Source organism: Gopherus flavomarginatus, chromosome 10 (genome assembly GCF_025201925.1).
Source record: "Gopherus flavomarginatus isolate rGopFla2 chromosome 10, rGopFla2.mat.asm, whole genome shotgun sequence".
Lineage (NCBI taxonomy): Eukaryota > Metazoa > Chordata > Testudines > Testudinidae > Gopherus > Gopherus flavomarginatus.
This window is the reverse complement of record NC_066626.1, coordinates 1,809,501-1,823,356: the sequence shown is the minus strand read 5'-3', so window position 1 is coordinate 1,823,356 and position 13,856 is coordinate 1,809,501. Positions and strand designations below refer to the sequence as shown.

The following is a 13,856-nucleotide window of genomic DNA, read 5'->3' as shown; positions in this document are numbered from 1 at the left end:
TCCTCCTGACCCAATTGCTCTCCATAGAGTTATTGTAACGGGATCTCTCCATCTGCCTTTATCCAGGTTACTGACCTTTAAAGCCATCGCCCAACTCTTCCTTCTGGGCTGCACATGGAGCCTTGGTCTCCTCCAAGTCGGCCCAGCAGCCATGGTCATGGCCTATTTATTCACCATCGTCAGCAGCCTGCAGGGAGCCTTCATCTTCCTGGTGCACTGTCTGCTCAATGGCCAGGTAATGCCCACGGCCCATCAGTGCCCACCCAGCGCCTTCACCGGCCTGGCAGGGACTGGGGTCAGCGCTCGTTCTCACCCCAAGAGGCGGGATCGGAGGCGTTCAGGTTTCCAGGCAAGGCTGCTGATCTGGTGGATTTGTAGGCAGCCCGCACTGCCTTCCCCACACAGCTCCTGGGAGCAGCCAGGGGCATTAGACACAGCGCAGCATTAAGCACAGGCTGGGAGGCTGGGGCTTGTTTCCCTCTGTCAGCGGGAGCTCTGTGCCAAGGGAGCCTTTGAGGATGTCATGGTATAAATCCCCACTCTGAACCTTAGCGTCCAAAAGATGGGTACCAGTATGAATTCCTCTAAGCTCAACTACCAGCTTAGTACCCGTAGCGCTGCCACCAACCAGGAATTCCAGTGCCTGGTACACTCTGGTCCCCCCAAGACCTTGCCCGGGGAACCCCAAGACCCAGTGCCTCTGGATATTAACACAAGGAAAGTAAACTCTTTCCCTCCCCGTTGCCTCTCCCAGGCTTCCCCTCCCTGGGTTACCCTGGAAGATCACTGTGATTCAAACTCCCTGAAGCTTAAAACAGAGAGGAAACGGCACCTTCCCCCCTCCTTCTCTCTCCCCCTCCCAGACTCTTCCTGAGAGAGACAGTAATTCTAACATAGAGAGAAATTAACCTTTCTCTCGCCTCCTTCCCTCCTTTCTCCCCACCAATTCCCTGGTGGATCCAGACCCAGTCCCCTGGGATCTCACACCAGAATAAAAAAACAACCAGGTCCTTAAACAGGAAAAGCTTTTAATTAAAGAAAGAAAAAACAGTAAAAATTATCTTTGTAAATTTAAGATGGAATATGTTATAGGGTCTTTCAGCTATAGACACTGGGAATACCCTCCCAGCCTAAGTATACAAGTACAAATTAAAATCCTTCCAGCCAAATACACATTTGAACTCCTTTCAGCCAATTACACATTTGAACTCCTCCCAGCCAAATACACATTTGAACTTCTCCCAGCCAAATACTCACTATTTTGAATCTATAAGAACCTGTATCAGGGAGATTGGAGAGAAACCTGGTTGCACATCTGGTGACTCTCAGCACCCAGAGAGAACAACAACCAAAAACTAACAGCACACACAAAGACTTCCCTCCCTCAAGATTTGAAAGTATCCTGTCCCCTGATTGGTCCTCTGGTCAGGTGACAGCCAGGCTTACTGAACTTGTTAACCCTTTACAGTCAAAAGAGATATAAAGTACTTCTGTTCTATTAACTCCTATTATCTGTTTATGACAGAGGAGCTCTCAGAGTTTCGCTTTTTCAAATACGGTGAATTTGGCTCACTCCGAACAAGGACGAGCTCGGACTTTCATCTGCCTCCAGTGTCAGAGCAGCCGCCCCAGAACAGCTCTGGCTGCCAATGTCTGCTTGAAACATCCTGCCGGCTCCCAGGGAGGCTGAGCACAGAGAAGGACATCTGTCTCTTGTGTCTTCTGGAGACCAGAGCAATGGCTCAGCCCACAAATTAGTGGTAGCGAAGTGAGAACCAGTGCAAAGGGACTCTTTAAACATGCAGGGCCAGGCGCACCAATGCTACCCAGCCCTGTTGTGCTTTGATGGGGCAGAGGAGCCACAATCAGGTGGCAGATCATTCCCTTGGCAGAGCGAATCTCCCTAGCAGAGCCAACTACTGCACCAGCCACACACTCCATCTGCCATAGGGGAAGACACAATGCTACAGGGTCTTTCAGGGATCTTAGACCAGTGGCGTAGGTTGGAGCAGTCCCATGGATGCTCTAGTTTACACTAGGGCCAGCAGAGACCAGAATCCAAGATAAGGGGCCTATAGTCAGCTCCGTTAGGCACACACGCCTGTTCCCCATACACACATGCTGCCTTCTGCCAGGCAATGCTTGGAGAGAATCTAGGCTGTAATAGTATTAACTTGTGGAACTCACTGTCTCAAGGTATTACCGAAGCCAAGAGCTTGGCATGATGCTTAAAAAGGACTGGACATTTATGACTCCAATTCACCCGGCCCCTTGAATAGCCACTCACACTAGTGCAAAGCACTTTTACATGCCCACATTGCACTGGTGGGACGTGGACCTGGGGCCCTCTCTCTGGGCATCACATCCATGCCCTTGCTGTGTGGAAGCAGCAGCTGCATTATCTGACAGCTCAGCAGCAAAGGGCAGAGGCAAATTCGATGTGAGCCCTGGGGAGTATATCCCATTCCTAATGCTATGAACCTTATTTAACATGAGCAAAGTCCCTCACAGTTTATACCACAAGTACCACTGCAACCACCCCCAACAGGGCCCCAGCCTTGGAAACACCCCATGGCCAATTGAGACCCATCCCCAAATACCACAGGCTGACAAGTCAAGGGGGATGAATTAAACAAGCAGTTCAGATATTCCCAGCCACACCGTAACCAAGGGGGAACAGTACCAGGCTACCACCAAGAGCCCATGGGTTCTAATCCCATTTCTTCTACCTACTGACCTTAATATTTCTGTGCCCTTCACAGCCATTACTAACCAAGGCCTCAGACCCCAGTCTGAGGGCACGCCACAATTGTTCACCCATCTTGCAGCAGTTGGGCAAGGTCACTGCAACCAGAGCTGGCGATAGAACAGAAGTGCCCAATACTGCACAGCCAAGTCTTGTCCATTTCCCCACTCTGCCTTTCAGAAGAAATGAATCAAATTATGTGCCTGTATAACCCACACCAGCACAGGATGAGACTTTGTCCCTTTCTATGGCTAGATCACACAGACAGGTTTATGAGGCTGCTACTGCTTCCTTACTAATGTGTGTTCTTTAGCTACAGTGGTAGGTGATCCATGACTTGTTTTATAATGTGTAAACAGAATAAAGTCCAGACCGGCAATTTATATACTTGGTGCTTTAAAAGAGATAATTTCACAAAGCTGAGAACAATTATGAGCCAAATCAGCTAGGAGGAAAAATGTAATCAGAAAAATTAGAATGATCATTGGGAATTGGTTAAGAACACTTTACTAGATGCCCCAAAAGCCTTAGGGCTAGTCTACACCGGCAATGCTAAAGCGCTGCCGTGGCAGTCCTGCTGCAGCAGCACTTTAACTTGCCTTGTGTGGTCGTGGTGCAGCGCTGGGAGAGAGCTCTCCCAGTGCTCTACAAAACCACCTCCACGAAAGGCACTGCTCCCAGCGTTCATAACCTGTCTACACTGGTGCTTTACAGAGCTGAAACTTGCTGAGATCGGGGGGTGTTTTTTCACACCCTTGAGCAAGAAAATTGCAGTGCTGTAAATTGCCAGTGTAGACAAGCCCTTAGACTCACAATTAAGGAAGAAGGATGCACTGGTTAAAAAAAAACACGGTTTAAAGGAGAAGTGAATGCAGCTATAAAAAAATTAAATAATAGTAATCTATAACAAATGGAAAAAAGGAAGATGACAGCATAAATCAGACATTAGGAATTGTAGAAAATTGATAAGGGAAGCAAAGTTACACAAGGAGCAGTCTATGGCCAGCAGAGTTAAGGACAATAAGGAGTTTTTTTAAGTATATTGGGAACAAAAAGAATCCTAATAATGGTATTTGTCCATTACTAGATGAAATGGCAGAATTAGCAATAATAATGAAAAAGGCAGAAATAGTCAATAAATATTTTCCATTCAACTAGTATCTCAGGAGGATGTTAAAAAACAGCTACTGACATTAGACATTTTTAAATCAGCAGGCCCAGATAACCTGGAGCCAGGAGTTTGAAGAGAGCTGGCTGAGTAGCTCGTTGGATAATTAATGTTGATTTTCAATAACTGTTGGGATGTTGGCGAAGTTCCAGAAAACTGGAAGAAAGCTAATGTGCCGATATTTAAAAAGAACAAACAGGCTGACCTGTCACTCCGATATCGATCCCAGGCAAGATAATAGAGCAGCCATTATGGACTCAATTCATAGAGAATTAAAAGAGGGCAATGTAATTAATGCCAATCAAGATGGATTTATGGAAAATAGATCCTGTCGAATTAGTTTGATATCCTTTTTCATGAGATTACAAGCTTGGTTGATAAAAAAGTGGATGTAATAGACTTCTGGAAGGTGTCTGAGTGGGTACTGCACATCATTCTGATTAAAAAGCTAGAATAATATAAAATTAACATGGCATATATTAAATGGATTAAATGCTGGCTAACTGATAGGTCTCCAAATGTAACTGTAAACCATCCAGCAAGTGTGTTTCTAGTGTAGGGCCACCCAGACAGGGGGGCAAGTGGGGCAATTTGCCCTGGGCCCCGCAGAGGCCCCCACAAGAGTATAGTATTCTATAGTATTGCAACTTTTTTTAATGGAAGGGGCCCTCGAAATTGTTTTGCCCTGGGCCCCCTGAATCCTCTGGGCAGCGCTGTTCTAGTGGGGTCTTGCAGGGATCAGATCTGGGCCCAACCCTATTTAACATTTTTATCTAAGCCTAGGAAATCTAACAATTTTATTAAAGCCCCAAATCATCACTGATCAGGTTTGCTGGTGACAAATAATTGGGGGGTAGTGAATAATAAAGGGGACTGGTCACTTGTACAGTGCGATCCAGATCGCTTGATTAGCTGGGTACAAGCAAACAATGTGTGTTTTTAAATGGTTACATGTAAATGTATATACCTAAGAACAGAGAACGTCGGCCTGATTTACAGGATGGGGGACCATCCTGGGAAGCAGTGACTCTGAAAAAGATTCGGGGGTTGTAGTGGATAATCAGTTGAACATAAGCTCCCACTGCAATGCTGTGAGCAAAAGGGCTAATGCAATGAACAGTGGAATCTAGAGTAGCAGAGAGGTTATTTTACTTGGCACTGGTGCCACTGCTGCTGGAATCCGGTGTCCGGTTCTGGTGCTCACAAGTCAAAAAGGATGGTGATAAAGTGGAGGGTTCAGAAAAGAGCCACAAAAATTATTAGAAGATTAGAAAACCTGCCTTCTCGTGATAGACTCAAGGAGCTCAGTTTATTCAGCTTAACAAAGAGAAGGTTAAGGAGTGACTGGATTGTAGTCTGTACGTACCTACATGAGGAACAAATATTTGCTAATGGACTCTTCAATCTAGCAGAGAAATGTATGACACCATCCAACGGCTGGAAGTTGAAGCTAGACAATTTCAGACTGGAAATAAGGCATAAAGTTTTTAACAGTGAGGGTAACTATAGGCTATATATTATATTCAATCCAGAATGATATTAGCCTTTTCCACAATTGCATCACATTGTTGATCATAACGTGAATATGAGTCAAAATGGGATGCGATTGAGAAAAAGGCCAATATCGTTCTGGGATGTATTAATGGGAGTGTCGTATGTAAGACGCAAGAGATAATTGTGAGGCTTCAGCTGGAGTCCTGTATCCAGTTCTGGGCCCACACTTCAGAAAAGATGTGGAGAAACTGGAGAGAGTCCAGAGGAAAGCAACAAAATGTATAGAAGGGTTAGAAAACCTGACCTATTAAAGAAATGGTTAAAAACCCTGGGCTTGTTAAGTCTTGAGAAAAGATGCCGGGGCGCGGGGGGGAGGCTGTTAAGTCTTCAGCTAAGGTAAGGGCTGTTATAAAGAGGATGGAGAGCAGTTGTTCTTCATGTTCACTGAAGGTGGACAAGAAGTCTGCAGGGAGGGAGATTTAAGTTAGATATTAGGGAAAACTCTAAAGGGAGTTGCGCTCTGGACTAGGTTCCCAGGGCAGTTGTGGAATCGCACCATTGGAGGTTTTTAAGAACAGGTTGGACAAACACCTGTCAGGATGGTCCATGTTTGCTTGCTCCTCCATCAGTGCAGGGGGCTGGGCTGATGACCTTTCAAGGTCCCTTCCAGTCCCACAGTTCTATGATTAATCATTGGCAAAAATTACCAAGGTCATGGCATTTTTTCAGTCCAGACAGGGTGTTTTTCAGAAAGCTCAGCTCTAGGAATCATTTGGGGGCAGGTCTCTGGCCTGTGCAGTGCAGGAGGGCAGACCAGATTATCGCAATGCCCCCTTTTGTCCTTGAAACCCATGAACCTATAAAACCAGCTCCATGAAGGTGGGAACATCAGCACCAACAGGGACTAGCTGCCTCAGGGCATCACTAGTGAGTGACAGAGCCACGGCCTACGAGTCACTGGTCTGAACCAGCGCAAATCTGCAGGGGTTATAGACTGCTTCCATCTAAGACCTGTTCAGTGGCTCTAATGATGAGTTGAGGGGGCAGTTTCAGCTCCAGCTCTCTCATCGCAAACTCACTCCCCGGAACTAAGCAGAGAGGCAAAAAGTTGCGTGGCTGAAATGACACTGAGACAAGGGTCTCCCGGATTAGGGTCAGCTGTGCTGGCCAGGCAGTGCAGAGAGTAAGCTGACCCTGCTACTGCCTCAGAGATAAATGGAGGGTTTCGGTCACCAACATCTTGCACCTGCACTAAATCCACACTGTATCTTTAAACCAGAGTTCATGGCTACATGCAAATTAATTACAAATATGTAAATCCTTGCATTAAATCTGCATAAAGTGTCATATGGGCTGCGCAGAACAGGGCAGCTCTGCCCCACCCCTCCGTCATTGAAATCACTGCTGCTTTTGCTAGCACAGAGGGAGCCCATGCTGAGCCTTAGGATTGGAGTGGTGGGTGTGAACCCACGGCAGGCTGCAGCATGTATGACTTGGATTGGAGCAGCGCTGAGAGGTCCATTCCAGGATTGGGGCCGCATTGGGCTGGGTGCCTGGAGTCAGGGTTTACAATCCAGCTAGACAAGGCAGACAGGCAGGGCGAGCATCACGCCGAGACATAGAGACTCAGTGACTCACCCAAGGTCACCCAGAGGGTATGCAGCAGATCAGGGAATTGAAGGCAGATTTCCTGAGTGCCAGTGCCCTCTTCAACCACAAAGCCACCCTCTGAGCCCTGGACAGCCCTGTTCCTGCAACAGCAACCTCCTCCCTCACCTCTGTCTTCTCATGCAGGGGTGCACAAGTCTCTCCACAGGCTGCTGCTGAACTCACTTGCCCTGGTTGCAGTTGCAGGCCAGCTGGAATTGGGTGGGGGTGAGCAGAGGAGACAAAGGCGGACTGGGGGAAGGAGGCCTGGGGTGGGTCCAAGGCGGATCGTGGGAGGGGGCTGCAGTGGGCCCAAGGAGGTGCGTGGGCAGGGGAGTTGAAGGCTGGCAATGGGCAGAGAGCTGCGGTGGGCCCAAGGCGGGCTGTGGGCAGGGGCTGCGGCGGGCCATGGGCAGAGAGCTGTGGTTGGCCCAAGGAGGGCCGTGGGCAGGGGAGGTGAAGGCTGGCCATGGGCAGAGAGCTGTGGTGGGCCCAAGGGGGGCCATGGGCTGGGGCTGTGGTGGGCCCAAGGTGGGCCATGGGCAGAAAGCTGTGGTGGGCCCAAGGTGGGCCATGGGCAGGGGCTGCAGGGGGCCCAAGGCAGACTGTGGGTAGGGGAGGTGAAGGCTGGCCATGGGCAGAGAGCCGTGGTGGGTCCAAGGAGGGCAATGGGCAGCGGCTGCAGGGGGCCCAAGGCGGGCCGTGGGCAGGGGAAGTGAAGGCTGGCCATGGGCAGAGAGTTGTGGTGGGCCCAAGGAAGGCCATGGGCTCTCTCAGGGTTTGGTCTGGACCCAAACAGAAAGGGATTCAGCGGAGTCTGAAGATGGAGTTGCTGGTTGCACTCCATAGCATTTTCAATGGAGTCTACAAATCCCAACCAGGCTCATCATCGACTCCAGCCCTCACAGCTCCACCATGCACAAGCACACAGGGCTGCTTCAGTCATAGCCAGAGCTTCACGCAGCAGCAGCTCCTGGATTCGTTACAGCAGCCTGTCAAAGGCTGCCAGAGCCCATATCATTCAGCACCAACTGCCCCATATACACCTTCCCGCCTCCTGACTCAAGCTGCAGATTAGCGACAGCAGAACCAGCACCATGCAGAAACGGGATCTGTCACAGCAACACACAGCACGCTCCTGGGAGCCAGGGGCTGTAACATTAGACAAAAGGGAAAACTGAGCCACAAAACAGTAAAGGCCACAGCAATTCATCGGCACAATCAGGAACAGAACCCAAGAGTTCGGCCTCCCAGTTGCATGATCTAACTGGTAGATCAATGGACAAGCTAATTAAAATAATTGATGAATTTCTTTCCCTATCAGCCTCCACATTCTAATAAATCTGTAAATTGCAAGACCTGGCTTCCCCATGGAGCACATGCATGCATCCGACGAAGTGGGGATTCACCCACGAAAGCTCATGCTCCAAAACTTCTGTTAGTCTATAAGGTGCCACAGGACTCTTTGCTGCTTTCATGTGCCAACTGGCTCTCGGAGCCATTTCATGGAGCTAAAAGGGGTGAATGAGAGTCAAGACCAGTATTGTGGTCTTGATTCACGGACACCACTCACACAACAGACTCAGGGAGGAGTCCTGCCTCAGTAGCTCTTCCAGAGAGGAGTCCAACCTCGGTAGCTCTTGGGTGAGTGGTCCGGCCTGTCCATCAAATACCCTGATTGACAGCTGATGGTTGAAACAATCTTCAAACAGACCCTCCTACTGTATCAAGAAGTCAGCCAATGCAGGGGCATCGCCATCAGAAGCTGACCAATCACGGCCCAATTGGGAGTCAGAGCCAGGAGTGCAACTCTGGTGGTTGGGGTAGCGTGAGCTGGAGGTACTGGGGTTGGATGGAGGCAGCTGTGAAGGGGCAGGATAGTGTCTCTGGAGAGCTGCAATGCCTATGGCATCTCAGGAGAAAAGTAGCCTTTAAATAGACTCCCTGAAGCCAGGGAAGCTACAGTAAATTCTCATAGAGACTGAACCTAAGAAGAAAGTTCTGAAAGTGAGCAGCGAAGTGGCAGTGATACTAAGAGGGTAATAGGGGTCTCCCTGAATCCACATGGCCTTAGAGCACAGAGAACAGCACTGCTGCGTCCAGAGAGGTGGCTCAGAAATAGCCCAGGTTAAGTGCCAGCCATGTGACAGCCTCAGCTTCCATCATCTGGTGAAATGAGTCATCCTGCACCTAGGAAACCCGAGTCTGTAACAAATCTGTGGCTAAGCAGGACTTCACAGTTGTCATTTTGCTGCTCACCATGAACAATCAGAACTTTGCAGTGACAGAGCTAAGATCTTCCAGGTTCAAAAGCCCAGCCCCTCACCACTCAGGCTACAGGAGAATCCCCATCAGCTGTCAACAGTACTGGGGTCATGACACATGGCTGAACAGTTCTAATGCCATCCAGAGGAAGGCAGCAGTGTCCCCCACATACACATGCCTGCCCACTGCAATGCTAAACTTCTGTCCCCAAATCCAGCTGCAATGGAGCCATTATAGCTTTGAGAGAAATCAGCCCAAGCGTTTATAAACCCTATAGCCTGAAGCCCTTGATAGTAGGGAGCTCGCTACTGACCCCTATTGATGAACAGGAGAAGAGCAACCTAGAGCGGATTTGGAATGCAGGATGGATGGATGGAGGTATCATAGGGAAGGGAGCTCTCTGCTGGCATCTGTCCAAGGGGCCAGGACTCATTTCCATTTCTGGTATGTGATTGTTCCGGTCATTCTGGGCAAAAGTTCGGTACAGTTTTAAGTTTGGGGCTGATGAAGCTTTATTGGCCCCGTGGGGAAAATAAAGGCTCAGAGAACTGCACCCAGTGTGCGTGGGGTGGCAGCCTGGCATGCTAGGGTGCAGGAGCCCAGTAACAACTCCCACAGGAAAGGATCTGCTTGGTAGTGAGGGTTGTTTTAGGTTCCTATAGGCCAATGATTTCTTTGTGAAGATTTAGTACAGGGCTGGGGGATCTTTCGAGACAGTAGATAGCCTACAGGCAGCAGGCCATGCAGAGGCGGACTGGGCTGAAGCTGCAGACAGCGGAGGGATTCCAGTGAGGGTGTCTCTACCCAGCATGTCAGCTCTTATGGGCTACCCAGCCAGCCTTTCGCAGCGGGTTGGAGCTTGCCTTGACAAACTGAATGGAGAGCTGGGAAGGAGCTGATGCTAGAACATATTGCCTCATTAGCCACTCAGGCATGAGGGAAACACTGAGGATCACAGTCACACAACTGCTAAGATACCCGGAGGCGGGGTGTCTGACCTAACGGATGGCATCGGTTTATTAGTCACTCACTCTCCCAAGTTTATTCTACGTTCCCTCCCCCACCCCCGTAGAATCACCCATTTTGTTTTGAGATTTTAAGAGGAACCTCAAGATTTTGAACCTGGCCCTTTGTGCTGCGCACAGCACCTGGCCTGAAGAGTTCCACTTCCCAGTCCCTATCTGGAACCACCCCACGGTCCCTGAATCTGCTCCTTCCCTAGGCCCCGTCGGGGGCCAGCATTCCCTGCAGCCCCTCACCCCGGCAGCCGGGGACTGAGGCAGAAACATGCAGGGGATTGTACCCCAGGGCCAAGGAGAAGATGAGGCTGTTTGCAAATTTGCCTGAAGCTGTGAGTCTCCTCTGGAGGGCCGAGCTTTCCAGGAAATAAGCAGGAACCCTGTACAATAGGGCTTAGGGCTGCCTGCAAGGCTCACACAGACCGCATACTCTCCCATCTACAGGAACCAAGCTCTCCCCAGTGCATTGTTGCTATGTAATATCTTTGCAGCTCAGTAAGATGCTGCTCAGCTCACCCTCCTTCCCCAACCCCTGTCAGCTCCCCACCCCTCCCCCAAGTGCCAACATTTCTCTTCCCATTGATTTCACGCCTGTTTAAATATCCCTCACTTCTCTTTCCAAGGTTCTGTTTCATTGCTGCTGTTGTGCCAGAGCCCCTCGTCTGCAGGGGTCGGCGCCCTGGGGGTTACGGGGAGATAAGTGGGACATTCTGAGCCAGTCACCACTGAGCCTAACAGGAATATTAAATGAGGGCCAGAAGGCACTGAGAAAATCCCAGTGCCTGGTGAACGAGTTCAGATTAGGGAGAACCAAAAGAAGTGATGAAGGGTCCCCAAGGCGAGAGCAGAGCTCCTTTGCAGGATGGATTACACAGGTGCCCCAGTGTGGTTAATTTCAATGTCTCCTTTCAGTGCTCCGCTGCACCTCCCCAGCCCAGTAGGTAACTCACTGGAGATGGGGCTCTGGCCTCATTCACCTCCCTTCTTGTCCACAGCTCTCACGTTACCCTTATGCACATACAACACTGCCCAGCACTGCAGCAGGTTCGCTGGGTGGAAAACAAAACAAAGATCAAAAGAGGAACTCAGGAGCCACAAACAATAAGGCTCCAGCGGTAACATTAACTCAGCCACACCTGATGCATGCCAGGAACAGCAAGGCATTAGCAACTACACATTTAAACCAAGCCCCAAGAACATCAAATGCTACCTACCTGCAGGATAGCCTGACAAACAGTTCTGTTTGAACCTTTGCTTCTGTTCCCCCGACCCCGTCATTTTAACAGTGCAGACTGAAAGTGTCCGTGACAATTTTGGCAACTAACTTCCATGTTTGCTTTTTAATTAAACAGAAATAAGTCACTCATGACAAGCAAGCGTTACTCTGCCTTTGCTGCTACACCAACAAAGCAATAGTTCTGCTCTTGTCCAAGGAGACCAGAACCTCCCTCACCCATGTTGAAGTTCAGGTCTCATTTTTCATGAAAAGCTCGACAGGTGATAAGACACATCAGAAAAAACCCTGGTATTTCAGAGGACAGGTTTTATTATTTTATTCTCTTTATAAATCTTTGGATCAGGGTTTGGTTGCGGGTTATTATTATTAATTTAATTCAAATGGCTGAGAAACATTTAGGAGAAAAGAGGTCTTTGTTAAAGATTAAACCCACCCTCCCCTTCCTTTACACAGCTTACAATCCACAGCGATGAGACTTCCAATGGATCCTCTAGCAAATCCAGGATCGACCAGCACCTTGTATTTCTAAAGAAAGAAGAACAAGCAGAAAACACCCACATGTCAACATGTACTTCATGTACTTACTTGCTGCTTCAGGATGGAGAAACGTGACAGGCAAGTTCTATATTACTATTTATTTGTATAACTGTAGCTGCTAGAAGCCCCACTCATGGTCCAGGCCCCAGATGGTGCCAGGTGCTGCACAAACGCAGAACACAAGAGTTGCTCCCTGCGCCAGAGAGCTCACATCTATATAAACTGACCTGTCACTTTTCTCCATCATGAAATAGCCAGTCAGGAGCATATGTTCTATTTCCAACCAGCCCCTACTCTCCCCCTTCGCCAGTCCTTTTGCTCAGGCTGGGCATTTTGTTAATACAATCTAAGCAGATGCCTTGCGATCTGACACAGAGACTTTGCACCCATTCTACTTCCTCCATCGCAGTGACAGTTACTCAGGAGGTGGCAGCTCTGATTCTGTAGCCCCCTGCACCTGCATGGAGCCCCAAGCAGGGCCAGCGCTTCCATTTAGGTGACCTAGGCGGTCGCCTAGAGCACTAGGATTTGGGGCGAGTGGCATTTTGTCACTCTCGGCGGCAATTCGGTGGCGGGGGGTCCTTCTGCGCTCTGGGTCTTCGATGGCAATTCTGCGGTGGGTCCTTCACTCACTCTGGGACCCACCGCAGAATTGCCACCAAAGACCTAGAGCGTGGAAGGACCCGCCCACCACAGAATTGCCGCTGAAGACCCAGAGCGCAGAAGGATCCCTGCCTAGGGAGCCAAAAACCCTGGCGCCGCTTCTGGCCCCAAGGGAATTCTGCAGACAGGTGCACCTCGCTGGACATGTGTCCTAGTCCTGGAGGAGCCTTCAGCGTGCAGGGGAGATCTCCCGCGGACTCTGCAGGGGAGTTGGCCTAACAAGGAGGGTGCATTGGTTGGAAGCGTTGCCTTGGCTTATTATTTGTCCCCTCTCCAGCCTGCATGGGAGTTCTTATCCAGGATCTATTGTTGTACACGCATCTCTCTCCAAGCAGGGGGAATCTCCGATGAACAGGCAGGTGGAACATGTCCCTTCAGCCTTTCCCCAGCACTTCACAGGTATTGAGGGGGGTGTAAAGAGCCCCATTTTACAGATGGGGAGGGACCTGCTCAAAACTCCATCCCTGACTCCTCCGGCTCCCTGTGGGCTCCGTGGGAGCCATATCAGGCCCATCACTAAATCAGTGGCAGAGCTGAGCATGGAACCCAGGCTGCCTGTCTCGCACTCCAACTCCTCGTGGGGTTATGCACTTGTGGGGAAGGGTGGGGCAGGTTTGTCTCCAGTTGGTGCCCCTGCTAGAAACAGCAGAGAGATGGTCCTGGATGCTCTGGCCATGCAGAAACCTAGGGCTGAACTGCTTGGGGAGGGGCATCTGACCTGCCAAGGCTCCACCAAGCCAGAGAATCAGCTGAGTACCCATGGGAGCAGCAGGTGCGATAGGCTCAGTACGATAGGCTCAGCCAGGTTAAAAGCGGCCAGGCAGGTCCAGCGGTCCAAAGGACGGCCTGCTAGTACCATTGCTAAGGAAGGTGGTGTGGCTAAATGGAAAGAGTACTGGACTGGGACTCAGGAGACCTGCCTTCTAGTCCCAGCTCTGTCACTAGTCAGCTTGGCAACCTTGGGCAAGTCCCTGTGCCTCAGTTTCTCTATCCATCCCAGGGGGCTAACCATTGCCTCCTCCTTTGTAGAGCCCAAGGATGGAGAGCTGATATTGTCCAGGTAGCAGCTCAGCACCAGCC

The 13,856-nt window shown here is 49.9% G+C and overlaps 1 protein-coding gene across 1 annotated transcript in view; it reads left to right on the top strand.

Moving 5' to 3' along the window:
- The window catches only part of LOC127030056 (adhesion G protein-coupled receptor E3-like), a 45,023-nt gene that overhangs the window by 25,545 nt on the left and 5,622 nt on the right, over nt 1-13,856 (top strand). Inside the window, 1 exon segment of the mRNA XM_050915965.1 lies at nt 67-235. Within this exon segment, the coding sequence (XP_050771922.1) occupies nt 67-235 (169 nt within the window).